Source organism: Alternaria postmessia (genome assembly GCF_024291825.1).
Source record: "Alternaria postmessia strain BMP 2775 chromosome Unknown scaffold_87, whole genome shotgun sequence".
NCBI lineage: Eukaryota > Fungi > Ascomycota > Dothideomycetes > Pleosporales > Pleosporaceae > Alternaria > Alternaria postmessia.
In genome coordinates this window covers 44,329-65,520 of record NW_026260160.1, presented here as the reverse complement: position 1 = coordinate 65,520, position 21,192 = coordinate 44,329, and the positions used below count along the sequence as shown (strand labels likewise).

Sequence of the window (21,192 nt, the reverse complement as noted above, 5' to 3'; positions counted from 1 at the left end):
TGTCCTCTCGTGTGCCGCGGAAGATAGTCCTCAGCACGGTAGTTAGCATCCACACATTTGACAATCGAATCGACGCCTGATAAAACCTCGTCATCGGCGAAGAGAAATATCCGGTGCGATTTGAAGTCCGCGTTCATTGGTTGGCCACCCTCGCCACTGTTGTATAGCTGGCGAAGTTGATCCATGTCGAGGCCAGCTAGAGCAGGGTCTGAGCGTGCATCAAGACGAAAAAGCTACCACAACTTCTGAAATTCAGGGTCGTCTCTAGGGTCTTCTTCCTCAGATTCGATAGCATCGAAAGCTTCCTCGTGCGCACTAGTCTGGATCAGTTCAAGAAGTCGCTGCCATTGCTGATCGGAAGAAGGTCCAGGTCCGTATCCGGTACGGTAAATGGTAAAGCCCCAGTGTCTGTGGCCGGCGTAATCATCGTCTGACGGAATGAGAAGCTCATTCAACCATTGTTTGGTAGAGGTAGTCATTGGAGGCAATAAGAGCAGCCTGTCGTTACGTTTGACCTCAAGAGAATCCAGGTGTCAGCGTAAGCACTTTAAAGGAACATGCGGCACAGTCAAAGGATTGTGGCACGGCGGCTAGGCTGCAATCACGTGACTGCTCTTCTACGAGTAGGTAATGCTAAACCATAAGCAAGTGCTCTTCCACGAGCAATAGTCAGCTACTGACTATAGAGTGCGTTACTGCTCTGCTACAATTACCCACACGCTTGTACAAGAGCGTAGAACTCATTAGTATACAGTAGTACGCAACAAGCTCCAATAGCTTACTGTGTTCAACTTCGTAAATCTACTTCGAGTCTCTAAATGTTAGTACTTGATATAAGTCTCTGGTTGTTACATCAATACACTAATCGTGTCAGTACAACCCACCTGTCCATGGCACTCATTCATTCCCGAGAACTAACTCTGGGTCGTGCAAGGATGACCTTCACATCTGCGCACATGATGTAGAGTGCACAGTGCGTAAGAGATATTGACACGTCAAGGAGCTCAGAACTTGGGATATCGAGATGTGTCTGCGATACGATATATCGCGGATACCCGGACCAACGGCCTGGAAACGTCGAACGGATTAGGGGATGAAGCCGGTCACCTGGATCCGGTGTAAATCGACTTTTGACCGATGGAAGCGGGGCTCGTAGATTGGAAAAAGGGAGAGCCTTTCGGAGATGTCGTCTCTTTATAGAACGCACCGGTTTGACGTCGCTTAAAAGAGGTCTTTTGTAGATCACTCGTAACCTACATGGGACTAGCGCACGGATATAGATTGAACGTGGAAAATGCCGTATTATGCACCCAACGGAAAATCGGTTCCGCTCGGGCCATCTTTAGTACTTGCAGCAAAGAATACTATGATGTTCGCGCTAGAAGTTCCCACTTTTTCGATTCGAGCAGGTGGGTTCATTCATGGGGGCGCCACGGTTTCGAAACACGCCTGAGAATGCCTGAATGGGCTGGACAGACATCCTCTTCTGCTTTGATGGATGGCTGTGTAGGCATGTTGATATTGCGATCACTAATCATGGCTTTGGCATATAGTGCAAGGATGGCTCAGAGTGTGAGAGGCATCACACGCCCAACTCTTACACTCCTTACTTCTATTCTTCTTCTACACTTATCGCTTTCGATCTAGTTCTAAATTCGCCATGAAGTTCTTGGCAATTGCTGCTCTTGCCAGCCTGGCGCATTTGGCAAGCGCAGTTGGCGTTGTTGGCAAAGCTGAAGGTTTCGCAACCGGAGTCACGGGTGGTGGAAATGCCACGCCGCAGTACCCAAAGGACATCAAGGAGCTGACAACGTTGTTGACTGACACCACCGCTCGTGTCATCGTTCTTGACAAGACCTTTGATTACACTACATCCGAGGGTACAGTCACTGGAACTGCTTGTACGTCGAAAACGCTAGTAACGCATATCCAATATACTAAACGAAACAGGCGCATCCTGGGGAACTGGAGCAAAGTGCCAGCGCATTCTGTTGGACACTTGCGATGCGGGTCAAGTGAAGGAGACTGTCACCTACTACAAGGCTGCGAAAACCCCCATCAAAGTTGGTTCCAACAAGACCATTTTGGGTATTGGAAACAAAGGCATTATCAAGGGAAAGGGACTCTCCTTTGCCGGCAAGAACGTCATCGTTCAGAACATCCAAGTCAGTGACTTGAACCACAAGTACGTCTGGGGTGGAGATGCTCTCTCCTTTGCCGGAGCTGATCTCATCTGGATCGATCATGTTACTGTAAGTCTCTCTCTTCATATCACAACGCACATTAGCTCACATTACGCCAGACTGCTCGCCCCGGCCGACAACACTATGTTTTCGGTTTTACACCCAGCACTCGCATCACCCTGTCCAGCAACTTCATCAACGGTGCCTCTGACTACTCCACTGGTTGCGACGGCTACCACTACTGGGTTTTCGAGATGGTTGGCACTGGCGACTCCATCACCATGAAGAACAACTACATCACCAAGACTGCTGGCCGCGGCCCTGCCCTTAGCGGCAAGACCCTCCTTCACGCTGTGAACAACGTCTGGTTCGACGTCAAGGGTCACTTGCTCGAGGGAGGTGATGCTGGCGCCCGTGGAATCTTCGAGGGCAACGTCTTCAACAACGTTCAGAATGTTGTAGCCGACTACGCTGGCAAGCTCTTTGGTTCCCCCGACGCCAACACGAACAAGCAGTGCAGCACTGCTCTCGGCAGGTCTTGCGAAGTCAACCTCTTCCAGGGCACCACAACTACCGCCAGCTCTTTGACAAGCAAGAAGGACACCTCGTTCTTCAGCGAGTTCAAGAACCTAGGCATTGCAAAGGCCGTCGCTGCTTCTGCTATCACCACCAGGATCCCCAACGGTGCAGGCAACGGTAAGCTTTCTGCGCTTAGCGCAAGGTCTGTGTCAGCCAAGTTCAGAGCATGAACATCTACGACAGTGATGTCAGGGTAACCCGAAGGGTTCTCTCATGGGGGGCCTGACTGGCTACATTCAGAGGTGTATATACTGGAGCGAAATGTTCGCGCGGAGCTGTGTTCATTGTACATAATCTTTTCTTTCTCTTGCAAATATTTATAAGAACTATGTGTTACGTTCAAGACTACGCGCATTACGATGGACTTAACCTAACCACATTAGGTGCACTTGATGCGATGAAGCTTTAGCTGACTGACCATCATGGTGTGCTTTTGGAATGCTATCAATCGACACTATGGCCGTCTTTGCCTGCAATTGGCCTAGTTGTGTGCCCGCAATAGATACTTATGTATGCGACTTTTCTCATCTCGCAAGGAAGAACCAGAGGACGGGATGATATGACGAGCTCTCTGTCTCCCATGGTCGCCATATGGGAACGTTGAGCTTGTAAAAGCAGCTAGTCATTAGAATATGAGATAATAAAGACGGAGGGTAGATAACTGGAGTGACCTGGGTATTGTACATAGGCAAGAAAGACTCCTTCCCTTCTACAAATACAGAGCACATATGGAGGTGTGTCAGAGCACATCAGTTACACTGATGACAGTCGTAGCAAACGCGCAGCTAGATATTGCCTGACGAAATCGAGCAGTACTAGCCAAGGTGGACGAAGCGAACTAATCGCTAACAGTAATGCGTGACATTCTCAAAATGCTGCTGTCAAGCCAGATCACCTGGAGGACGTTCAGTACTAGAAAAGGCCGAGCGAGCGAAGTAGATGTCGGAAGCCGTATGCAACGCCCTCTTGTTTAGGACTCGACGTCGAATGGTCCAGATATGGCCAAATCTCTCTCATCCGCTCTGGCGACATGTCATACTGACTACTCTTGTGCATAAACTCCTCAAGCAGCGCCGTGTTCTGCTGCTGCTTCATCTCAAAGTCGACATAAGGTGAGATCCAGCCTTCGAAGTCGGTACCAAGAATATTCCTCGCCAACTCATGTACCCTGTGATAGTTGCTGTACTCTTCAAACTGCTGCTCGTGTTTCTGCAGGTCCTCTTCGCTGAAGCTGATCGGACATTCGCCTTCGAAACCAATGTCCTTCCAATTTGCTGCATACTCAATGAGACATGCCCGAAGTGGTACCACACCCTCTTCCGAGGCTTCTGCACAGCGTATGAAAAGTTCTCGGAGGAATAGCGGTATCTGCAAAGCTTTCCAACCCCGTATATTCTTCGACCCCGTACAAAGCTCGTAGCCTTTCGCTGTTATGTTGTCCTTTAGCCTTTGTTCTGTGATCTTCTTCTCTTCCTCGTTTAACTCGTCAAAGTCAGGTGGGAGTTTGGGGATCTCCTTCGTACCCAAGGGGTAGTCTTCACCAACAGTAACAAAGTTGGGGAAGCGTGCTTGCAGGAACAATGGTGATACCGGTATAGACTGCCAGTCGATGATCGACAGGATTTGCGCAGGTTTTCCCTCAGCCACATAGACGTTACCCATGTGGAGGTCAGTGTGCCATAGTACCGGTTCAGAAACTTTTCCGATCAGCGTGCGCTCGTTGAGTCGAGACATGACCTTTTTGGTCATATCAAGGACAGCGATGTGCTCCTCAAAAGACCCTCGCGGTGCGCCAGATGTCCTAGCAGACGAGCTCTTTTCCAAGCGCGCAAGCTCCCGCTCAACAAGGGCGATTCCAAAGGAGGACAGATTTTGCCCTACGAAGAAGAGTTAGCCATTGCGTTACTTACCAGATACTCTACTGACATGGTCCCTGGTGGCGCGAATCCGTTATTTTGGCTGCGGTGTGCCATCCTCGATCGCAAGAGGGGCCGATGCAAAATTCTCTCTCAGGATCCATGTCTAAGTCTAAGGTCATGCATGCATTGTTGACCGCCATGGAATGACGAAGGTAAAGGCTTCCGCTTGCTGGGAAGCGGATATCCGTCATCTCACCCTCGAATTCGGCCAACTGTTTCACGACTTGAATCCGGTCCAACTCATCCATATTACCCCATACCTTGAACAGTTGAACCCCAGGAGCCTTCGTCATGATGATGTACTCCGCACCGACAGGGTTCGACGCATCTTCATTCCAGGCGAGGACTCTGGGTACTGGAACCGCAGTACGTGTGTATACTCCACGAGGCGGTATAGTCAGCTCTTGACACGGAACCTTTGCGACAGTTGTAATACCTTACAATAGCGGAGAATGGCCACCTCTGATGCTGTCGTGTACTTCGGCGGTCCAGCGATTGTGCAGGGTATCTTCGCAACAACTTCTGTTCCATCCTCTTTACGCAGTAATAGCGCCTTACTGAACCCGCCTTCCATCTTCTCAATTGCGCATACTGGCGAGTGTTTCCCATCCGTGGTCGCAGCTACGGCGCAAAGCTGATCAACGTCAAACTTGACATATCTCCGATTGGCAGCTTCCTTCTCGTTCGCTAGAAAACGTCCATTCGTGTATTTAAACAATTTTTCGCGGGTGATGGATTTGCCTGTGTCTGTCAGACTGCTGACACGACTAGCATTGCGCGATGGGTACCTCGGCATGTGATGGTGAGCGATCGTGAAGATTGGGTCAATGCACGACGTGCGCTACCGTTGTGAAGGCCTCGCTTTGATATGTTTACAAGAAGCACGGGTAGCATGGCTGTATCATTGATTACACATCGCTGAGTGGTGAGTGAGCTTGCGCCGCGTGTTCCTCCACACTTGCCCCACTTCACGTCAAAGCGCCTTCCGCGAATCGTACCGAGCTGCGCAAGTGAAAGCACCGAATCTCAACTGAAAGCATTGGCATTCCGACATTGCATGTGGAGAATGCGTCTCTCAAGAATCAGTATGTGTCCATCGTCATGAGACCAGGAAACCTCGCTGAACAAGCGCCGCACGAATCAACCAAGAAACATTGGCACGCTATAGCGGAGGAGCAAGAGACTGTACGGGAAAATGACAGATAATCTAAGAGGCAACATAACAATGCATGGTGAATTAACGTGATCGGACGTTCCAGAAGACCGTCGTCGTGGAGTGACACGGCAGAAGTTACTGAAATGATTCAGGCTCAACGGAACATTGCCACGAACACATCAAGTGCGGTCCCAAGCTCTCATATCCATACCTTCACGAAAGTGTTGCGCGACGTGATCCATCCTCGTGGTCACAGATTCGAAAGTCCGCCCACAGAAGCCACACCAGCAGGAGGCAGGTCTGACATCCGACGATTCGACCAACCTCGACCAATCCTGGGGAACTTGGAAGTTTTTCCTCACTGAATCGTGTTCGCCAGCGAGATGTGCATGCAGGACGTGCTGCTTGAGGAGATCTTTTCGAAAAAAGGTACGCTCGATGATGCGCTTATCAGAACAGGGTGCGATTGCGTGCTCACCTAAATGATGGATGGTGTCCATTGCTTCTGAGCAGAAGACGCACTCGGATTGTGACTTGAACTCGTCCGTGAGCATGCATATCCACTCCCGATCGCTATGGCCATGCACACCAGCTTCGTGTCTCTTCCAGTCGAATGCACTCTTGAAAGACCGAGTGCATCCAACCACGGTGCAGGAAAAGGGTGCATCGAATTCGCGTAGACGAGAATGTGTTGACTGGATCGGCGTCTTGGAAGGCAGGTGCTCGTCCATGCCGACTTGGTACCCCTGCGCGCGATGTCGTCGACCTTTGCGCTTTGGCATCGTAGCTTTTCGGGCAGCATTCGCGTTTTGAGATGCTTGATAAGCTGATTCTGTACCAGTATCTTGGTATACATAGGTTCTGGAAGCAACGCTACCAACCGGCGTAGGATAGCCTGCATCGGACGGCGAAGGCAACTGATTGTTGTTGTACGTGTTTATCGCGGGCGGCGAGACGGTACTGAGAGCCGACATATCGTGAATGGTAGCCATAGAGCCCGAATACATGTGGCTCATATTTGCTAATGTATCGCCGCGTCGCTGGCGACGATGGATGTTCCCATCATCTTGCTTAGTAGCATGGCCGTCAAGTACTAAGTTGTCCGTGAGTGGAGGTTCTGGATTCACTGTAGTAGCATGAACTTACAGTACTTATACCGGGTACGAAGATTGCTCAAGCAATTTTTCAATTGATTTTCAGTGTAGCCAGTAGCCTTGATAAGCTCTGACTTCTCTGCAGGCGTAGGATATGGCCAAGATGCATGGGTTGAAAGCCAATCCCGTACAATTTGCGGGCGTCTTTGACGTTCAGTCGGTCCGGAAACGACATTCAATGGTCCGCGTCGAGAGGGTGAGGCTTGTAAGTGACTGTCTTGCTCTTCGATAAGATTTGGACATAACCGTAGTTGATCTTGCCTCCAGAGTTCAACATCGGAAGCGTCTTGATGCAAAAGATCTCTTGCACTATGATCGATAGCGAGGACATCATGATTACACCACAGGCTGTTCAAATCCCTGTATTCTTGCATGACTTCACCAACTTCGGAGTCGATCAGAGACGAAGGCTGCTGTGATTTAGGGGTGCGAACACCAAAAACTCCGTTGAGTGCCATGTCACCTAGGCTGACGTAGCAGCTGTAACAGCCCCAGTTGGTGAAGTCTCTAGAGATATCCTCGAATTGCGCAGTGCCAGCATCGCCATTGAAGGAGCTGTCAAGGTGGGAATGTACTCCATGCACGTTGTGCTCGAAGACGACACCTTGATCGACCCCTTCCAAGGCTCCATGAAAAGGGTAACTGGTAAGAAGTAATGTCAGCACTGTAGAGCTGGAGCTCAAAGAATGGCCTGTAATTTTAAATTCCGCGATTGCGTCTCCGCCAGCCGAAAGATTGAAGGTATGCGCGCGAAGCAAGTGACCTTCGCGTATGGTACGTGAGGTCGAGGGTGTAGTAAATAGACAACGAAAGCTAACTTTACCTTTCTACACCAGTGTTCGCGACAAAACTACTGCCCGATGATGTCGGCAAGGAAGTCGGGAATTCTGAAGGCAGACTGGAATAGACGTTGGTATCAAAGTTTACGATCCCGGTGAACGTCGACATGTTCGCCAAGCCACCAGCCGTGAGCAGGAATCGAGTACAGCACCACAACAAGTGTCTAAAAAGTGATTTTGAGAATACAAAAAAAGGCTGTACCATCTCAGCCGACTTTAAAGACTTACTTCCACTCATAATTATGAGTTTTAAGGCGTCGCAGTCCAGGGCATGCGAATTCGATGCACCGGATTACCTGTAAACCACCACATAATCACTCCGTCTAACGGTTAGCGCCATCAGTCGGGCAACCCACCCTGGCTCGCAAGCTCGTCTCAACGCGCGCAGGGGGGGCAAGAGGCACATTCAGCGCTGGCTAGGCCCAATGGCGATGTAGGCAGCCAATCATTGAGTGCACCAACGTATGTGGCGCAGCGTGACATCCATCTCAATGCAGTGATGATCTGCAGGTCGACTTGTGGCGCAACGTAGCATCGCCATGCACAGCATCACGTGACTGGGGACAACGATGCATGTCGCTTGTACTATCACGTGACTACTACCCTTGACGTATGCCGTTAGATAGATTGTTTCCGTCCCATCTTAGCTAGCACGGTAGACTTATACATGCGATTATATCCCTACACACGCCCTACAGCGGGCCATTCGCCAATAGCGTCGGAATCCTGGATGTTGCACAGAGGCCCGACCATGATAGACATTTGACGATGGCTTTGCATGAACGAAGAAACTCATCAAGAAACGTGTATACATTCGTGGCGGTCATGAGTTGTGTATGCTACTTTCGCCCTCCATGTGTGCTGTTGCCATGTAGGCAGTAAAGGAGAGACATCATGAAGATGAATATCGTAGAGCGATGATGTCATGCGAACATGATTTTGGAAGAATCCTGCCTCGAAACCCATTTACTGATCTGAAAGCCATTCTTGAAGTGTTGCGCAACGTGGTCCATCCTCGCAGTGGTAGTCTCGAAGGAACATTTGCAGAAGCCGCACCAGAGACCATCCGGATTCGGTGAGAACCCGTCTTCAGTCTCCGACCATGCATCTGGAGGCTCAAACCCTTTCTTGGTGTAGTCATTCGCGGTGGAGAGATGCTTCCCTACGACGTGTTGCTTGAGACCATCCTTGCGATCGAACACTCGCGCGCTCTTGTCCTCCGCCAAGCAGACCTGGATATTGTGCTGGTCGAAATGATTCATGTCATGGACAGTATCAGAGCAGAAGACGCACTTCATACCCGGCATGATTAGGGTGTTGTTGAGCAAGCAAAACCAACGAGTGCTGCCGAAATGATGAACTCCGGCTTCGTGCCGCTTCCAAGAGGATGGGTTCTTGAAAGACTTTTGTGGGCAGACTGTGCAGTGATATCGATTGGCGGTATCACCACTGCCATCACTGGATGAGTCTGGTAGTTGCACTGTTGACCCTGTGCCAATCGTAGGAGAAGGCCTTGACATATACCGCCTCTTACCCTTCCGCGAACTGACGGGACTTTCAAGCGAGCCACGATGATGAGAAGCACCAGGAGCGTTGACGTTAACGTCTAGATCATTACACAGTTCATCGAGTACTGAGTAAGAGTCAGTCTTTGGCCGGCATCAAACATCCCTAATACTAACCGTGTCTATCACGCTTTCTAAGATTGGTCAAACGGCAATTCCACTGGGGGATGGTCATGCCAGCAGCAGCCGCAAGCTTTATCTTCTGTTCAGTTGTAGGATATTGATTGAAGGGGTGAGCATGAAGCCAGCGCCTCGCGGGGTCCATGCGGCCATGAGGAAGGCTCCTCCCCGGTTCTTTGGACGTTTCGCATGTTTGAGAGGCAGGCGATCGTTCGTGAAGGGAAGTGAGCGAGGAGTCGTCCGTCCACGTCGAACTTAGTATTGGAGACGTGGAGTTCAGATATGCGGTGGACTCGGCGTTGTCGCACCAATCTACTAATGGACTGAGGTCTCCATAGTCAAAAGAAGATGGCATCAACTCGAGATCTGAAAGCGCTACATGTCCAGGTATGGTAGCTTGAAGAGACTCTTGGAGCCAGGGTGGCTCGCTTAGCTCTTGTAAGGAGGGGTCTGTGAACGCGACGCCGGTACCGAAATCGTCGGTACTAGTAGGTTCGTGGTCGGATCGCGCCAAGAGCCATGGCTCTCGAGCATGCTGTGAATAGTGAGGGGCATCGCTGAAAACTGGCGGCGCTTGATCGCAAGTGTTGTAACTGCCATATCATCAGCATGTCGGCAAGGGTGTTCGCATGGCCAAGCGGCAAGAGAGCAAGATGTGATATATTGCACCATCTTTACGATCAGGATGGGCGACATTATCAAGAGTGATTTGCTTACCACAAGGTCGGAGTGTCGATCGTTGCGGTGGTCGAGATGCAGTAGTGGTTATTGCGTAGGTATGCAGATGACGCTGACGGAGTGCTACGTGTCTGCCTTATTTTGTATATCTGGGGACTCGGCTGGGAAGGGCCCGCCGGCGGGAGCCGTCGATTTGTGTCCATTTTCAGCGTGGGTCAGACCTTCACACGAGTATGCAACCACGGAACGCGATTGAAACGAGTTAAAAAAAAGTTTTGATCGTAAGAGATACTCTCCGCGATTAATCTGACATTATTTCAGCCTTCTGAGATGAGTTTCAAGGCGAGAGTGTTTTTCAAGTTCGAGTAGCCCTTACGCACGGGCCACATTGCTTCGCCGCCGCATGGGAGATGGTGGAGGGAGGAGGGAGCGCTGTTTTGTTTATTTCCTACTGAACGTAATACTTCAACGAATCAATTCATCGGTACGAATGTGTTGTATCGTGTTTGTTCAACATGCAGAGAAATTATTGACGGACGAGAAATGGTCAAGGTAAAAACATCGCAGAATCGATCAGCAACAGGTACCTGGTACCTTCGGATTCATGTATTTCACTGTACGAGGATTGTACATGTACAAATATGCGGTTTTCGACCAAGACTATAGCGGCAGACATTTTCGAACGCAAATCATCACACACGTCAGAAAGATTATAGTTCAAAACACATCATCATATTCTTCTCATGTATATACAGTATAATCTAGGCCGTCAGAACATCGCGCAACCACCTAAGCCTCAGCAGCAGCCAAGATAACATCCGCCGCCTTCTCAGCAACCATGTATGTCGACATGGCAGTGAAGGTACCCGGAATCCTGGGGAAGACAGACGCGTCAACAACCCTCAATCCAGCAGTACCACGGACCTCGAAGTTGCTGTTAAGGACAGCCATCTTGTCATCATCAGCACCAATGGGGCAGGTAGAAGAAGCGTGGTGACCCCAAGCAACATCCTTTGCGTACTGAGCAATCTTCTCGGGGGTATCAACATCCTTGCCAGGAAGGACCTCATCGATGGGGACGAGCTGGCGCTTGAAAGAGTCACGAGCGAGGTTAACAGCCTCGGTGAGGGCAGTAAGGTCCTTGTCGTAGTCGCCAACACCAGTGTCGAAGTAGTTGTAAACAATGTCAGGCATGTCAAGAGGGTCGGCAGATGCGAGCTTGACGGTACCAGCGTTGTTGCGGGGGTGAGCCTTGAGGATGGCCCAGGTGAACCAGTCGTGCTCGGCAGTGGCATTGTAAGCGTAGTTGGGGAAGTAACCACGGAAGTTGACGGGGCCACCGAAAGCAAAGATGTCGTACTCGTCACGCTCGGATGCGCTGGACTTGTAGAACATGGTTGCGCCAAGACCGGGGGAAGCGTAGATACCACGGTTGCCCAAGACGCTGGTCTCCCAGCGGTCCATGCAGGCGTCAGGCTGGCTGTTACCGAATGTGCAGCCGTTGAGTGCGGAGAAGTCGGCGGGGGCTTTGCCCTGGACGTTGATCTCGTAGTGGTCCTGGAGGTTGGTTCCGACACCGGGGAGGTCGACAACGACGGGGATGTCGAATTGGGAGAGCTCATCGGCAGGGCCGACACCACTCAGCTTGAGGAGTTGAGGGGAGTTGTAGGTTCCACCTGCGACGATGACTTCCTTGGAGGCAGTGGCGGAACCAGCCTCACCCTTGGCACCGTTGGACTTGGGGCTGGCCTTGTAGAGGTACTGGCCGTCGAGGAACTCGACACCGGTAGCGCGGGGAGGAGTGACGTCCTGGTCAAAGGTGACCTTGGTCACGTGGCAGTTCATCCTGACATCGAGAGGGTACTTCTTGCTGCCGTCGTCGGCCTTTGCGTCACGGACAGCGAGGACAAACTCGCGGGATCCGCCACGCTTGCCATCGGAGGTAGAGAGAGGGATCTGGTAGAGAGCGGGCTGCTTGTCACGGCTCTCGGTGTCGGCGTTGGCATCACCGGCGACCAAGGTACCAAGGTTGACAATGGCGTTGGTAGCGTTGCTGAGAGCGAAAGCGGCACCACCGACCAAGCTGAGAAGCTGGGGGTCAGAGGTGACGATATCGATGGGGGCGTAGTCGGTTCCTAGCCAGCCATCGTAACCGTGACCCTTTTGGCCGGGAAGGAGGTATTGGTTCTTCTCGAGCTTCGTGAAGTACTTGCGCATGTTGTCGGCTGACCAGGAGTCGTCACCAGTGATGGTGGCAACATTGTCAAAGTCGGACCGGTGAGGGTAGACGGCAATGAGAGCGTTGTGCGCTGTGCAGCCACCAAGGGTACCAGTGCGGGGGTATAGCGTACCCTTCATGGTAGAACCCTCTGGTGGGTTAAGACCAGTGTACTCACCACCATCGGGTGTCTCGTAGGTAGTCTTGAAGTCGCGAGCTTGCCTCTCCTCATCAGCGTAGTGCTTGACGAAGAAGTTCCAGCTCAAGTTGGCGTCTTCCGAGGACCTCGCGCTGAAAGCGGGAACGGTGTAGTTGGCGTTTGCGCCCTGGTCGTCACCGGCTTCGATGAGAAGGGTCTTGTGACCAGCGAGGGCAAGGCGGGCGGCCAGAGGCTGTAGTTTGTCAGTGATGATTCAATCCATCCAAGTATACTTTGACTTACACCACCACCAGCTCCAGAACCGACGACTACGTACTCATAGCCGGTAAGATCGACAGCTGCCGCAAGGATAGGGAAAGCGGCGACGAGGCCGATTAGACGAGGGAAGAACATGGTGATTAGGTATTACTTTGCTGTCCAGGGTGGGTATTTAAAGAAAGAATGTGACAGAGGCTGTAAAGTGGCCTGCTTGATCCCATATCGTGCAGTCTCGCCAGTCTTTATAATTTCCCGCATCCCATCAGTCGATCGCATATGTCGGCTTTCCCCTGGAATAGGGGATATCTACCGGTGGTGGCCTGCAATGCCGAACGACCTCGACCTCGGACGAAACTCATTGGAAGGCGGTTACCAAACAGATGGTGTTCAGTAGTTGCGGTGGTTGATCCTTTCTCGGTCTGGAAAGCAATGCTTTGAGTCGGTCCGGTGCGTAGATCATACGGGTCCTCCATGGATACCCTGTACTTCGCAATTTGCGCCACGGGAGGGTACCGTCGAACTCAGAACGATTATGACGACGGTCCGTACCTGTGCTAGCTGAGAGACCTTGGAAATTCTTGCTTTTGGCACCTCGAATCTATTCGAAGAATTCATTCGAAAGTGACCACTAGATTGAGAGGCTTCTCCATCCAGACATTTTGCGATTGCATTCAGGTATGGATCTTGTGGCAAGACACGTCCGCGGAAAGGCGACGCCTTCCCCATTCTGCTCCCGCACCGACCTCAGAATCCAGTCTATTCCATGTCTCTTCCCAGGTCTGTCAATTCCAATTTCTCCTGTCAGGGACGCTTACCCTGGTCTGTCAATTCCCAATTGCCGGACGTTCCTCCCGCTTCGGAAGGGACCTCCACGGCTACAACGGATGTGGAGTAAACGGGCCAGGGACAAACGTGCGCTAGCACCTAGCGTGGGTTAGCGTCAACGTGCATTGAAAACCCTCTGCACCTGGACAGGCTTGGACTTTCGCGATTAGGCGCCCAGCATCGCACCCAGGTAACGATTATCGCCAGAGCGGACACTGGAAATAACGTGGTCATCTGTAGATTGCCGACTTCATCGCCGAGGAACAAATGACGAAGCATACCACGTGGGATGATAGTCATAGAACTGACGCAGGAACCAGCTTTTTGTCTCCTTGGCCCACGAGGCTGAGGGCAAAAGTGGGACTGACTCAAATATTCTACCCACCAAACTGCTCGCCATGCGAACGCCATGTTGAATTCGGCATTCGGGTCTAACTCCACAACACCTTTTTCCTTAATGCTCCACTCGCTCCAATCGCATGCGTTAAGGCGTACGTTCCTGCGTTCTCCCGCCCGGTAGCTGCGCCTCGTCCGAGAACTCTCCTATCCGTTACCAGGTTGTTCCCTTCCATCCCATCCGCCCCGAAACTATTCTTATTCCTTCATTCTATGGTTGCCCAGGCCATACAGCGTCGGCGATGCTCCTTACAAGCTGCAGCTTCTTCCTCATATCCTCGTAGCCGAGACTGTTACCTTCGGCGTGTGACGCGAAGCCGCACTGGGGGCTGACGCAGCATTGCTGAAGGGCATCTTCACGGGATTGGCCGGTACCCTTTGCGATCCAATCAGCAGCCTGGTTCACCCTTGCGATCATCTCATCCTTGTCCTCAAGCTTGGGGAACTTGGATGTGATGACACCGAGAACGACGTTCTTGTCCTTGGGAAGGTGTGCTAGTGGCTCGAAACCTCCTGCGCGGGGGGTGTCGTATTCCAGGTAGTATGTGTCGACGTTCAGGTCCTGATATGGTCAGTACGAAGGAGGTGTTGCACATGGGGGAGGATGGGTACCTGGAACAGTTTCTTGGCGATGTTGTCGTATGCGCCCTCTGAGAAATGTCGGCTGCCGACGTAGTTACCGCGGCACAAGTGGATGCCGAGATGCATGTCATCGGGACGTACGAAACACTTGTTGTAGAACTTGACATATGCATCAAACATCTCGTCGGCAGTCTTGTCGTTCGTCGTGTCGGCCTTCCAGCCCGCAAGCATATCTTCTGAGCAGAAGTAGGCCAGGTTTGGGTCATCGATTTGAATGTTCCTGATACCCTGCGCGTGGAGGATCTTCAGCTCCTCCTGGTATGCCTTCGCGACATCCTCAAAGTATTCCTCGTCATTTGCATAAACGTCCTTGGGGTAGGCTCTTCCGTTCATGTAACGGAAGTGGTACCACGATGGCGAAATCAACGTAATCTTGATGTTCTTCCACTCGCTCTCAGGCAAAAGGCTCTTCATAAGGTCGACTTCGCGCTGGTTGCTCGACGTGCCGGGGTGCTTAATCTTGTCGACGCAGACAGTTACATGGTTAGGGACCTGTTTCGCTTCCATGAAGGACTTGGTATCAGGCGCATACGCGCGGAACATGTCCACGGTGTAGCCCTTCAAAACGCCGAGTTGGAGTTCCTTCATTCCATGCAGTGTTTCGAAGAAGGTACCCCAGAACATGTGCCTGCATAAACAATCAGTCTAGACTTGGACTAGCAGCATGCAGCCGCCTTACCTGGTGTACTCTCCACTCGACACTACCTTGAGACCGCAATCTTGCTGAAACTTGACTACCTCTGCGACAGTCTTGTCCTCTAGAGGGACGAGCTCCTCTGGCTTAGCTTTGCCTGATGCGACATCGTAACGCTTCTGCACAAGCTCCTGGGGACGGAGCAATGAGCCAACGTGCTCGGCGCGGAACGGGGGGCTTCTCTTGAGGGACGACGACATTTTCAATGCGATAGTATGGATAGCTCAGACAAAGAGTATGAGATGAGAGCGAAGCAATTGGCAGGAGAAAACTTTGCCCCTCATCTTGTCCACTTGCCCCGCAATCACCACCGCTCATTAAGGACCGCTGGACCCTTCATCAACCCCGAAAGACCCATGCTCAGACGCCGGAGAGCTAGTAAGCGAGGCTTAGTATATAGAGCGTTGACGGGATTGGAAGAGCGATTGAAGGTGGCGGGTAGGCAATGTGGGATGCAGCTCGAGCTATGGTGGGGCCTTTGATCGATAAGAGAGGCGCCGCCCGATGTCAGCGCCGAGAGCCATGTGGTCAAAGAAGCTGGCGTCTTTAGGTTTCGCTTCCATGATGCCCTTCTTACCACAATCACATACTCTCGGATGCGCGCAAATAGCTTCTAAGTTTGTCGCAGAGAAGAAGCGATACCGCGAATACGTTCTGTTCTGGGTACTTTGAGGCGCAAGGCGTGTGCGGAGGCAGATTCGAACAAGTCGAACATGAAGATCTGGCTATGCTGTGGGGTGTACTGGGAAGTTCACAGTCCCTTTGGCAAACCAAAACGACCTGAAGCTGCAGACCAGCAGTTGTTTGCTGTGCCACGAGAAGGCGACACAAAGACACAATATGCCCCACCAAAGGTGTCGCATCGATGAGAATGACGCAATGCTCTGGGGACCCAGCATCATCGAGCCGCGGATATAACTACGAAAAGAACAGCTTTCGTAAGCAACGGCGGCAGTTACAACGGCGAAAGAGAGTGAATTCCGAGTTTCGGGAAAGCGCTACCCCGCGCTAGGTGGGATGTCGATAGCTACATATATGCTGTCATTGCCTCCGTGGCTTCAAGTCCGGACATTGACCTGAAGAAACATCCACGCAACACCTACAATCGAAATACAAGCAAGATGACGCGAGTTCTACTCACAGGAGGAAGCGGCTTCATCGCCGCACACACACTCGATATCCTGCTAGACCACGGACACAGCGTGGTTACCACGGTGCGCACGCAGGAGAAGGCGGACAAGATTAAGGAGTCTTACAAGAGCGCAGTCGACAAGGGCCAATTGAGTTTCGCAATTGTGCCGGACATTGCACAGCCGGATGCTTTTGAGAAGGCAGTCATCTCAGACCCTCCGTTCGAGGCTGTACTTCACACTGCTAGTCCGTTCCATTTCAATGTTACAGACGTACAAAAGGTGAGTACACTTTGAAGCCTTGAGATGGGGCTGTCCACTAATGAAATACAGGATTTGATTGACCCTGCTGTCATTGGAACAACTGGAATCTTGAAGTCGATCAAGAAGAGCGCGGTACGTTGATATGCATGAGGCACCTTCTGCGCGCATGCTGACATGACCATGTAGCCTTCCGTCAAGAGTGTCGTCATCACATCCTCGTTTGCCGCCATCGTCAACGGAAGCAAAGGCTTCTGGCCGGGACACTCGTACTCAGAGGACGATTGGAACCCTATCACACAAGATGAGGCGCAGGAGAACCCGATGATGGGATACAGAGCGAGTAAGACGTTTGCTGAGAACGCGGCATGGGAGTTTGTCAAGAACGAGAAGCCCAACTTCACCATCTCTACGATCAACCCCCCGATGGTGTTCGGGCCAATTGTAAGTTGCAGAAGGCTCGTTCAAACACTTTCACTGACAGAAGACAGGTACACGCTCTAGACAGTCTCGACAACATGAACACGTCAAACCAGCGAATCCTGTCGGCTGCACAGGGCAAATTCAAGGACGAAATCCCTGCCAGTGGAGTACATCTGTGGGTGGATGTCCGCGATGTTGCAGAGGCACACGTAGCTGCGTTCGAGAAGCCAGACGCTGCCAACAAGCGCTTCTTCGTCACGGCTGGCTACTTCTCCAACAAGGAGCTATGCCAAATCATCAAGAAGAACTTCCCAGAGTTCAAAGACCTGCCGAGCGACGACACACCTGGCGGTGACTACCCAGAAGGCACTCCTGAGAAGGGTCTGTATGGATACAACAACAAGCGCTCCATTGACGTTCTTGGCCTAAAGTACAAGACTTTTGAGCAGTCAATCGTTGACTCTGTCAAGTCATTCCAGAAAAAGGGGTTGTAGAGATCAACGTGAATTGCGCGTAATGGCAGACGTAAAATATTGGTACGATTCGATTCGCTATGTATACTATCTAGGCGGCGCGCTTGATCGAGCGCAAAAGCATCTGTCGCATGCATAGTGATCTAGAAGACGAGATGTCAGCATTTGAAATCCTCGCACGATAGAGAATACAAAGTGGAGATGAGCAATCAGCCTGTTGAGCTTGAATTATTTTGGACTTCACCGTGGTTTACGAAGCCACTCGGAAGTTATCGTTTGTGTTGATCATCATGTTGCAAGGAGATGAAGATGAATGGGAAGTGCTTACCTGTAGAATGTGAGCGCGACGCTGACCACTGCAAGCTGCATAAAGCTTGATGTTGGCCGGCGATGGCGCTCTGGAGTGGAAGAGCAAGCACGACGAGCTTGGAAGAAAATGACAGCGCTCGGCTCAAGGTCGGGCCGAGATCGTACCAGGACTAGCGCGTGCCCCACCAACGAAGCCCATCGATGGCGGGCAGTGACAGCAAAAGCCCAAACACTTTCTCGAGATTTCCACGTCACATCGTCATATCGCCGTCGCGTAGCAATTCCCCAACTCCGCAACCAACTCCAGCCTCCATCAGACAATTCACGTCGAGGAACCGCAAATATGTGTAAGTTGTCCGCGTCTACCCCACTACCACGGCTCCGATGCGCATGCGGTGCAGGTGTACAGCTTCGGATCGTGATCGCAAGGCTACACCGAAACTTGCGGAACTCGTAGCAGGCGCCTTCGATGTCGTTCTCGTATCGCGTTCTCTTTACACGCTCAAAACTGACTGCTCCACCTTAGCCGACTTCAACGCCATTGCTCGTATGTACCACCCGCTGCATACACCGCGCACGACCCCGCCTACACATCCTCCTCGCACGCTCCACCAGCCAAACCGCGAACGCGACTGACCCACGCTCCAGAGCAGTTCGTCGAGTTCTACTACAAGACCTTCGATGGTAACCGCGCTGGTCTCGGTGCCCTCTACGTATGCGACTCAGATGAAACGCAGATGCGCGAAAAGCAGCAGATGGCTGACAAATAAATACAGAAGGAGCATTCTATGCTCACCTTTGAGGCACAAGGAACTCAGGGTTCAGCCGCCATCGTAGAGAAGCTCCAGGTAACAATGACTCCCTGATACGCAACAGGGGCTGGGGCTAATTCGGAGAAGAACCTGCCATTCCAGGAGATCCAACATCGCACCGACACCGTCGACGCTCAGCCTTCTGCTGACGATGGTATCCTCGTTCTGGTGACTGGTGCGCTTTTGGTAAGTCGATCCCTTGTATTGCATTCCGTCTCATTTTAACATCAAACAGCTTGGGGGCGAGTCCAAGCCAATGAGCTTTACTCAGGCTTTCCAGCTCAAGAACGATGCGGGCAACTGGTTTGTGCTAAACGACGTTTTCCGTCTCGTATACCCCGCCGCATAGAGTGCTCTCTCTTCTCTCAGCTTCGCTTCATGGCGGTGGTTACAGGTGCACATAGAGAATCGCGGGGTCTTTGCGACTTTGCCACGACTGACGCGGTTTCCTTTTACGGGTTTTGAGCATTTTGGCAGGGGAAATGGATGGCGGATGATGATGGGGTTGAGAGCCGATGCGTGGCGCAGTCGCCTTGGGGAACGTAGCTACTTACGAGTTCTACATGATTGGGTCGAGAGCTGAAATCATTTAAAATTGACATTGCACTTTCTTACAACACGTCCGTCTACCCCACGTTACGTTCATGTCATGCATATGCACCGAGCCCTTTTCCACCTGCATACGGGTTTGTTTTCCGCTGCTCACTTGGCGGAAGAGAGCTTTGCCGCCGTTTCTCCGCCCCGCGCTCACTTGCCGAAGTGGAAGCTCCACGCTTTCCGAGGAACCTGGAGCTTAGCTTAGCTCACAACGACCATGGCTTCATTGTGCGGCAATAGCCAGGGCATTTTGTTCCTTGCTCGCCTCTACCTTACTCTCTGTCTCCCGTTTCGTTGATACCCTCACATCTGTCTTTTAGCGTTTCCTCACAGCAGAGTGTTAGTGACAATGGCATTCGTACAAAAGGGTCTCAAGAACATCCTCCAAAAGAATCCCCACGACGTCGTCTTTCTATCCGCACTCCGCACACCAGTCACACGAGCGAAGAAGGGTGGATTGCGGGATGCTTACGATCATGAACTCTTAGGCGCCGTATGTCAATAGTCACCCAGACACAGATGCATGTCCAAGTACTAAAACCATCACCCCAGGTCCTCGCCGCCACGCTGAAGAAGTTCCCCAACCTCGATCCCGCGAAAATAGACGACGTATGCATCGGCACCGTCCTGGCTGAGCTTGGTGGCTCAAAAGCCGGTCGCATGGCTGCCAACCACGTCGGCATACCGACCACCACGTCCTTCAGCACCGTCAACCGTGCTTGCGCATCTGGTCTCAGCGCCATAACGTCGATTGCGAATTCCATCGCCGTGGGCCAAATAGACGTCGGCATTGCTGGCGGCATGGAAAGCATGACACGGAACTACGGGTCACGAGCTATTCCCACGGAGCTCTGGCCCGAGATGAAGGACAGTCCGGTAAAAGAAGCTCGAGACTGTATAATGAGCATGGGCATAACATCGGAGAACGTCGCCTCGCGATATGGAGTAAGCAGGGCAGACCAAGACGCATTTGCAGCGCAATCACAGCAGCGCGCCGCAAAAGCGCAAGCTAGCGGGAATTTTGACGATGAGATTGTACCGGTCACTACGCGCTGGATTGAGCCTGAAGTCCCCGAGACACAGAAGAGCGTGACGGTGCACAAGGACGATGGCATCAGACCGACCACGACGATTGAGAAACTAGCAGCCATGAAACCAGCCTTTAGCAAAGACGGCACAAGTACAGCCGGAAACTCGTCGCAGGTTTCCGACGGCGCGTCCGCAGCTCTCATGATGCGTCGTTCCACTGCTACCACGCTCGGTCTTGAATCCGCCATTGTGGGGAAGTGGGCGGGTACACAGGTTGTGGGGTGCTCGCCGGATGAGATGGGCGTTGGTCCCGCTTTGGCCATACCGAAGTTGCTCGATTATACTGGTCTTACGGCGGAGGATGTCAATGTTTGGGAAATCAACGAGGCGTTTGCTAGTCAGGCTTTGTACTGCGTGAGGAAATTGGGATTGGAGAGTAAGATGGATAGGATTAATCCGAATGGAGGCGCGATTGCATTGGGTCATCCGCTTGGGGCGACGAGTGGGAGGATGTTGGCGACGCTGTTGAGTGAGATGGGGAGGAGTGGGGAGCAGGTTGGTGTGCTGAGTAAGTGTATAGGGACGGGTATGGGGATGGCTAGTTTGATTGTGCGGGAATAAGGGGAATGGATGTCTATTCAATTCATGAATTAGTTCTCTTTCCTGAAGAAAAGATTAGGCTTATTGATTAATTTCGCCATGGGTTGTATGTAGATCTGCTTCGAAGCTGGTACACTGGGTATCGAATTAAGAAAAATGCAACGCCGTTGTA

General features: G+C 51.8%; 9 protein-coding genes across 9 annotated transcripts; 4 read left to right on the top strand and 5 right to left on the bottom strand.

Moving 5' to 3' along the window:
- Nucleotides 1–233: 233 nt before the first annotated feature.
- J4E82_009311 (uncharacterized protein) lies at nt 234–479 on the bottom strand (the record flags this gene model as incomplete). The annotated part of the gene is made up of 1 exon (XM_051735536.1): nt 234–479. One exon carries the CDS (start codon nt 477–479, stop codon nt 234–236), a length of 246 nt encoding a protein of 81 aa, XP_051584712.1.
- Nucleotides 480–1,660: 1,181 nt separating this feature from the next.
- J4E82_009310 (uncharacterized protein) lies at nt 1,661–2,932 on the top strand (the record flags this gene model as incomplete). The annotated part of the gene is made up of 3 exons (XM_051735535.1): nt 1,661–1,901; nt 1,951–2,252; nt 2,303–2,932. The coding sequence occupies 3 exons, from the start codon at nt 1,661–1,663 to the stop codon at nt 2,930–2,932; spliced, it is 1,173 nt and encodes a 390-aa protein (XP_051584711.1).
- Nucleotides 2,933–3,674: 742 nt separating this feature from the next.
- J4E82_009309 (uncharacterized protein) lies at nt 3,675–5,477 on the bottom strand (the record flags this gene model as incomplete). The annotated part of the gene is made up of 3 exons (XM_051735534.1): nt 3,675–4,639; nt 4,689–5,060; nt 5,123–5,477. The coding sequence occupies 3 exons, from the start codon at nt 5,475–5,477 to the stop codon at nt 3,675–3,677; spliced, it is 1,692 nt and encodes a 563-aa protein (XP_051584710.1).
- Nucleotides 5,478–8,753: 3,276 nt separating this feature from the next.
- On the bottom strand, nt 8,754–9,137 carry J4E82_009308 (uncharacterized protein; the record flags this gene model as incomplete). Its single annotated transcript, XM_051735533.1, has 2 exons — nt 8,754–8,992; nt 9,131–9,137. 2 exons carry the CDS (start codon nt 9,135–9,137, stop codon nt 8,754–8,756), a joined length of 246 nt encoding a protein of 81 aa, XP_051584709.1.
- Nucleotides 9,138–10,982: 1,845 nt separating this feature from the next.
- Nucleotides 10,983–12,964, bottom strand: J4E82_009307 (uncharacterized protein; the record flags this gene model as incomplete). Its single annotated transcript, XM_051735532.1, has 2 exons — nt 10,983–12,803; nt 12,854–12,964. The coding sequence occupies 2 exons, from the start codon at nt 12,962–12,964 to the stop codon at nt 10,983–10,985; spliced, it is 1,932 nt and encodes a 643-aa protein (XP_051584708.1).
- Nucleotides 12,965–14,261: 1,297 nt separating this feature from the next.
- On the bottom strand, nt 14,262–15,586 carry J4E82_009306 (uncharacterized protein; the record flags this gene model as incomplete). Its single annotated transcript, XM_051735531.1, has 3 exons — nt 14,262–14,612; nt 14,663–15,320; nt 15,372–15,586. 3 exons carry the CDS (start codon nt 15,584–15,586, stop codon nt 14,262–14,264), a joined length of 1,224 nt encoding a protein of 407 aa, XP_051584707.1.
- Nucleotides 15,587–16,507: 921 nt separating this feature from the next.
- J4E82_009305 (uncharacterized protein) lies at nt 16,508–17,694 on the top strand (the record flags this gene model as incomplete). The annotated part of the gene is made up of 4 exons (XM_051735530.1): nt 16,508–16,798; nt 16,850–16,912; nt 16,967–17,221; nt 17,269–17,694. The coding sequence occupies 4 exons, from the start codon at nt 16,508–16,510 to the stop codon at nt 17,692–17,694; spliced, it is 1,035 nt and encodes a 344-aa protein (XP_051584706.1).
- Nucleotides 17,695–18,325: 631 nt separating this feature from the next.
- On the top strand, nt 18,326–19,143 carry NTF2 (Nuclear transport factor 2; the record flags this gene model as incomplete). The annotated part of the gene is made up of 6 exons (XM_051735529.1): nt 18,326–18,329; nt 18,392–18,529; nt 18,631–18,695; nt 18,759–18,830; nt 18,882–18,980; nt 19,030–19,143. The coding sequence occupies 6 exons, from the start codon at nt 18,326–18,328 to the stop codon at nt 19,141–19,143; spliced, it is 492 nt and encodes a 163-aa protein (XP_051584705.1).
- A 597-nt stretch (nt 19,144–19,740) lies between these two features.
- J4E82_009303 (uncharacterized protein) lies at nt 19,741–21,041 on the top strand (the record flags this gene model as incomplete). The annotated part of the gene is made up of 2 exons (XM_051735528.1): nt 19,741–19,884; nt 19,944–21,041. The coding sequence occupies 2 exons, from the start codon at nt 19,741–19,743 to the stop codon at nt 21,039–21,041; spliced, it is 1,242 nt and encodes a 413-aa protein (XP_051584704.1).
- Between the last annotated feature and the right edge of the window lie 151 nt (nt 21,042–21,192).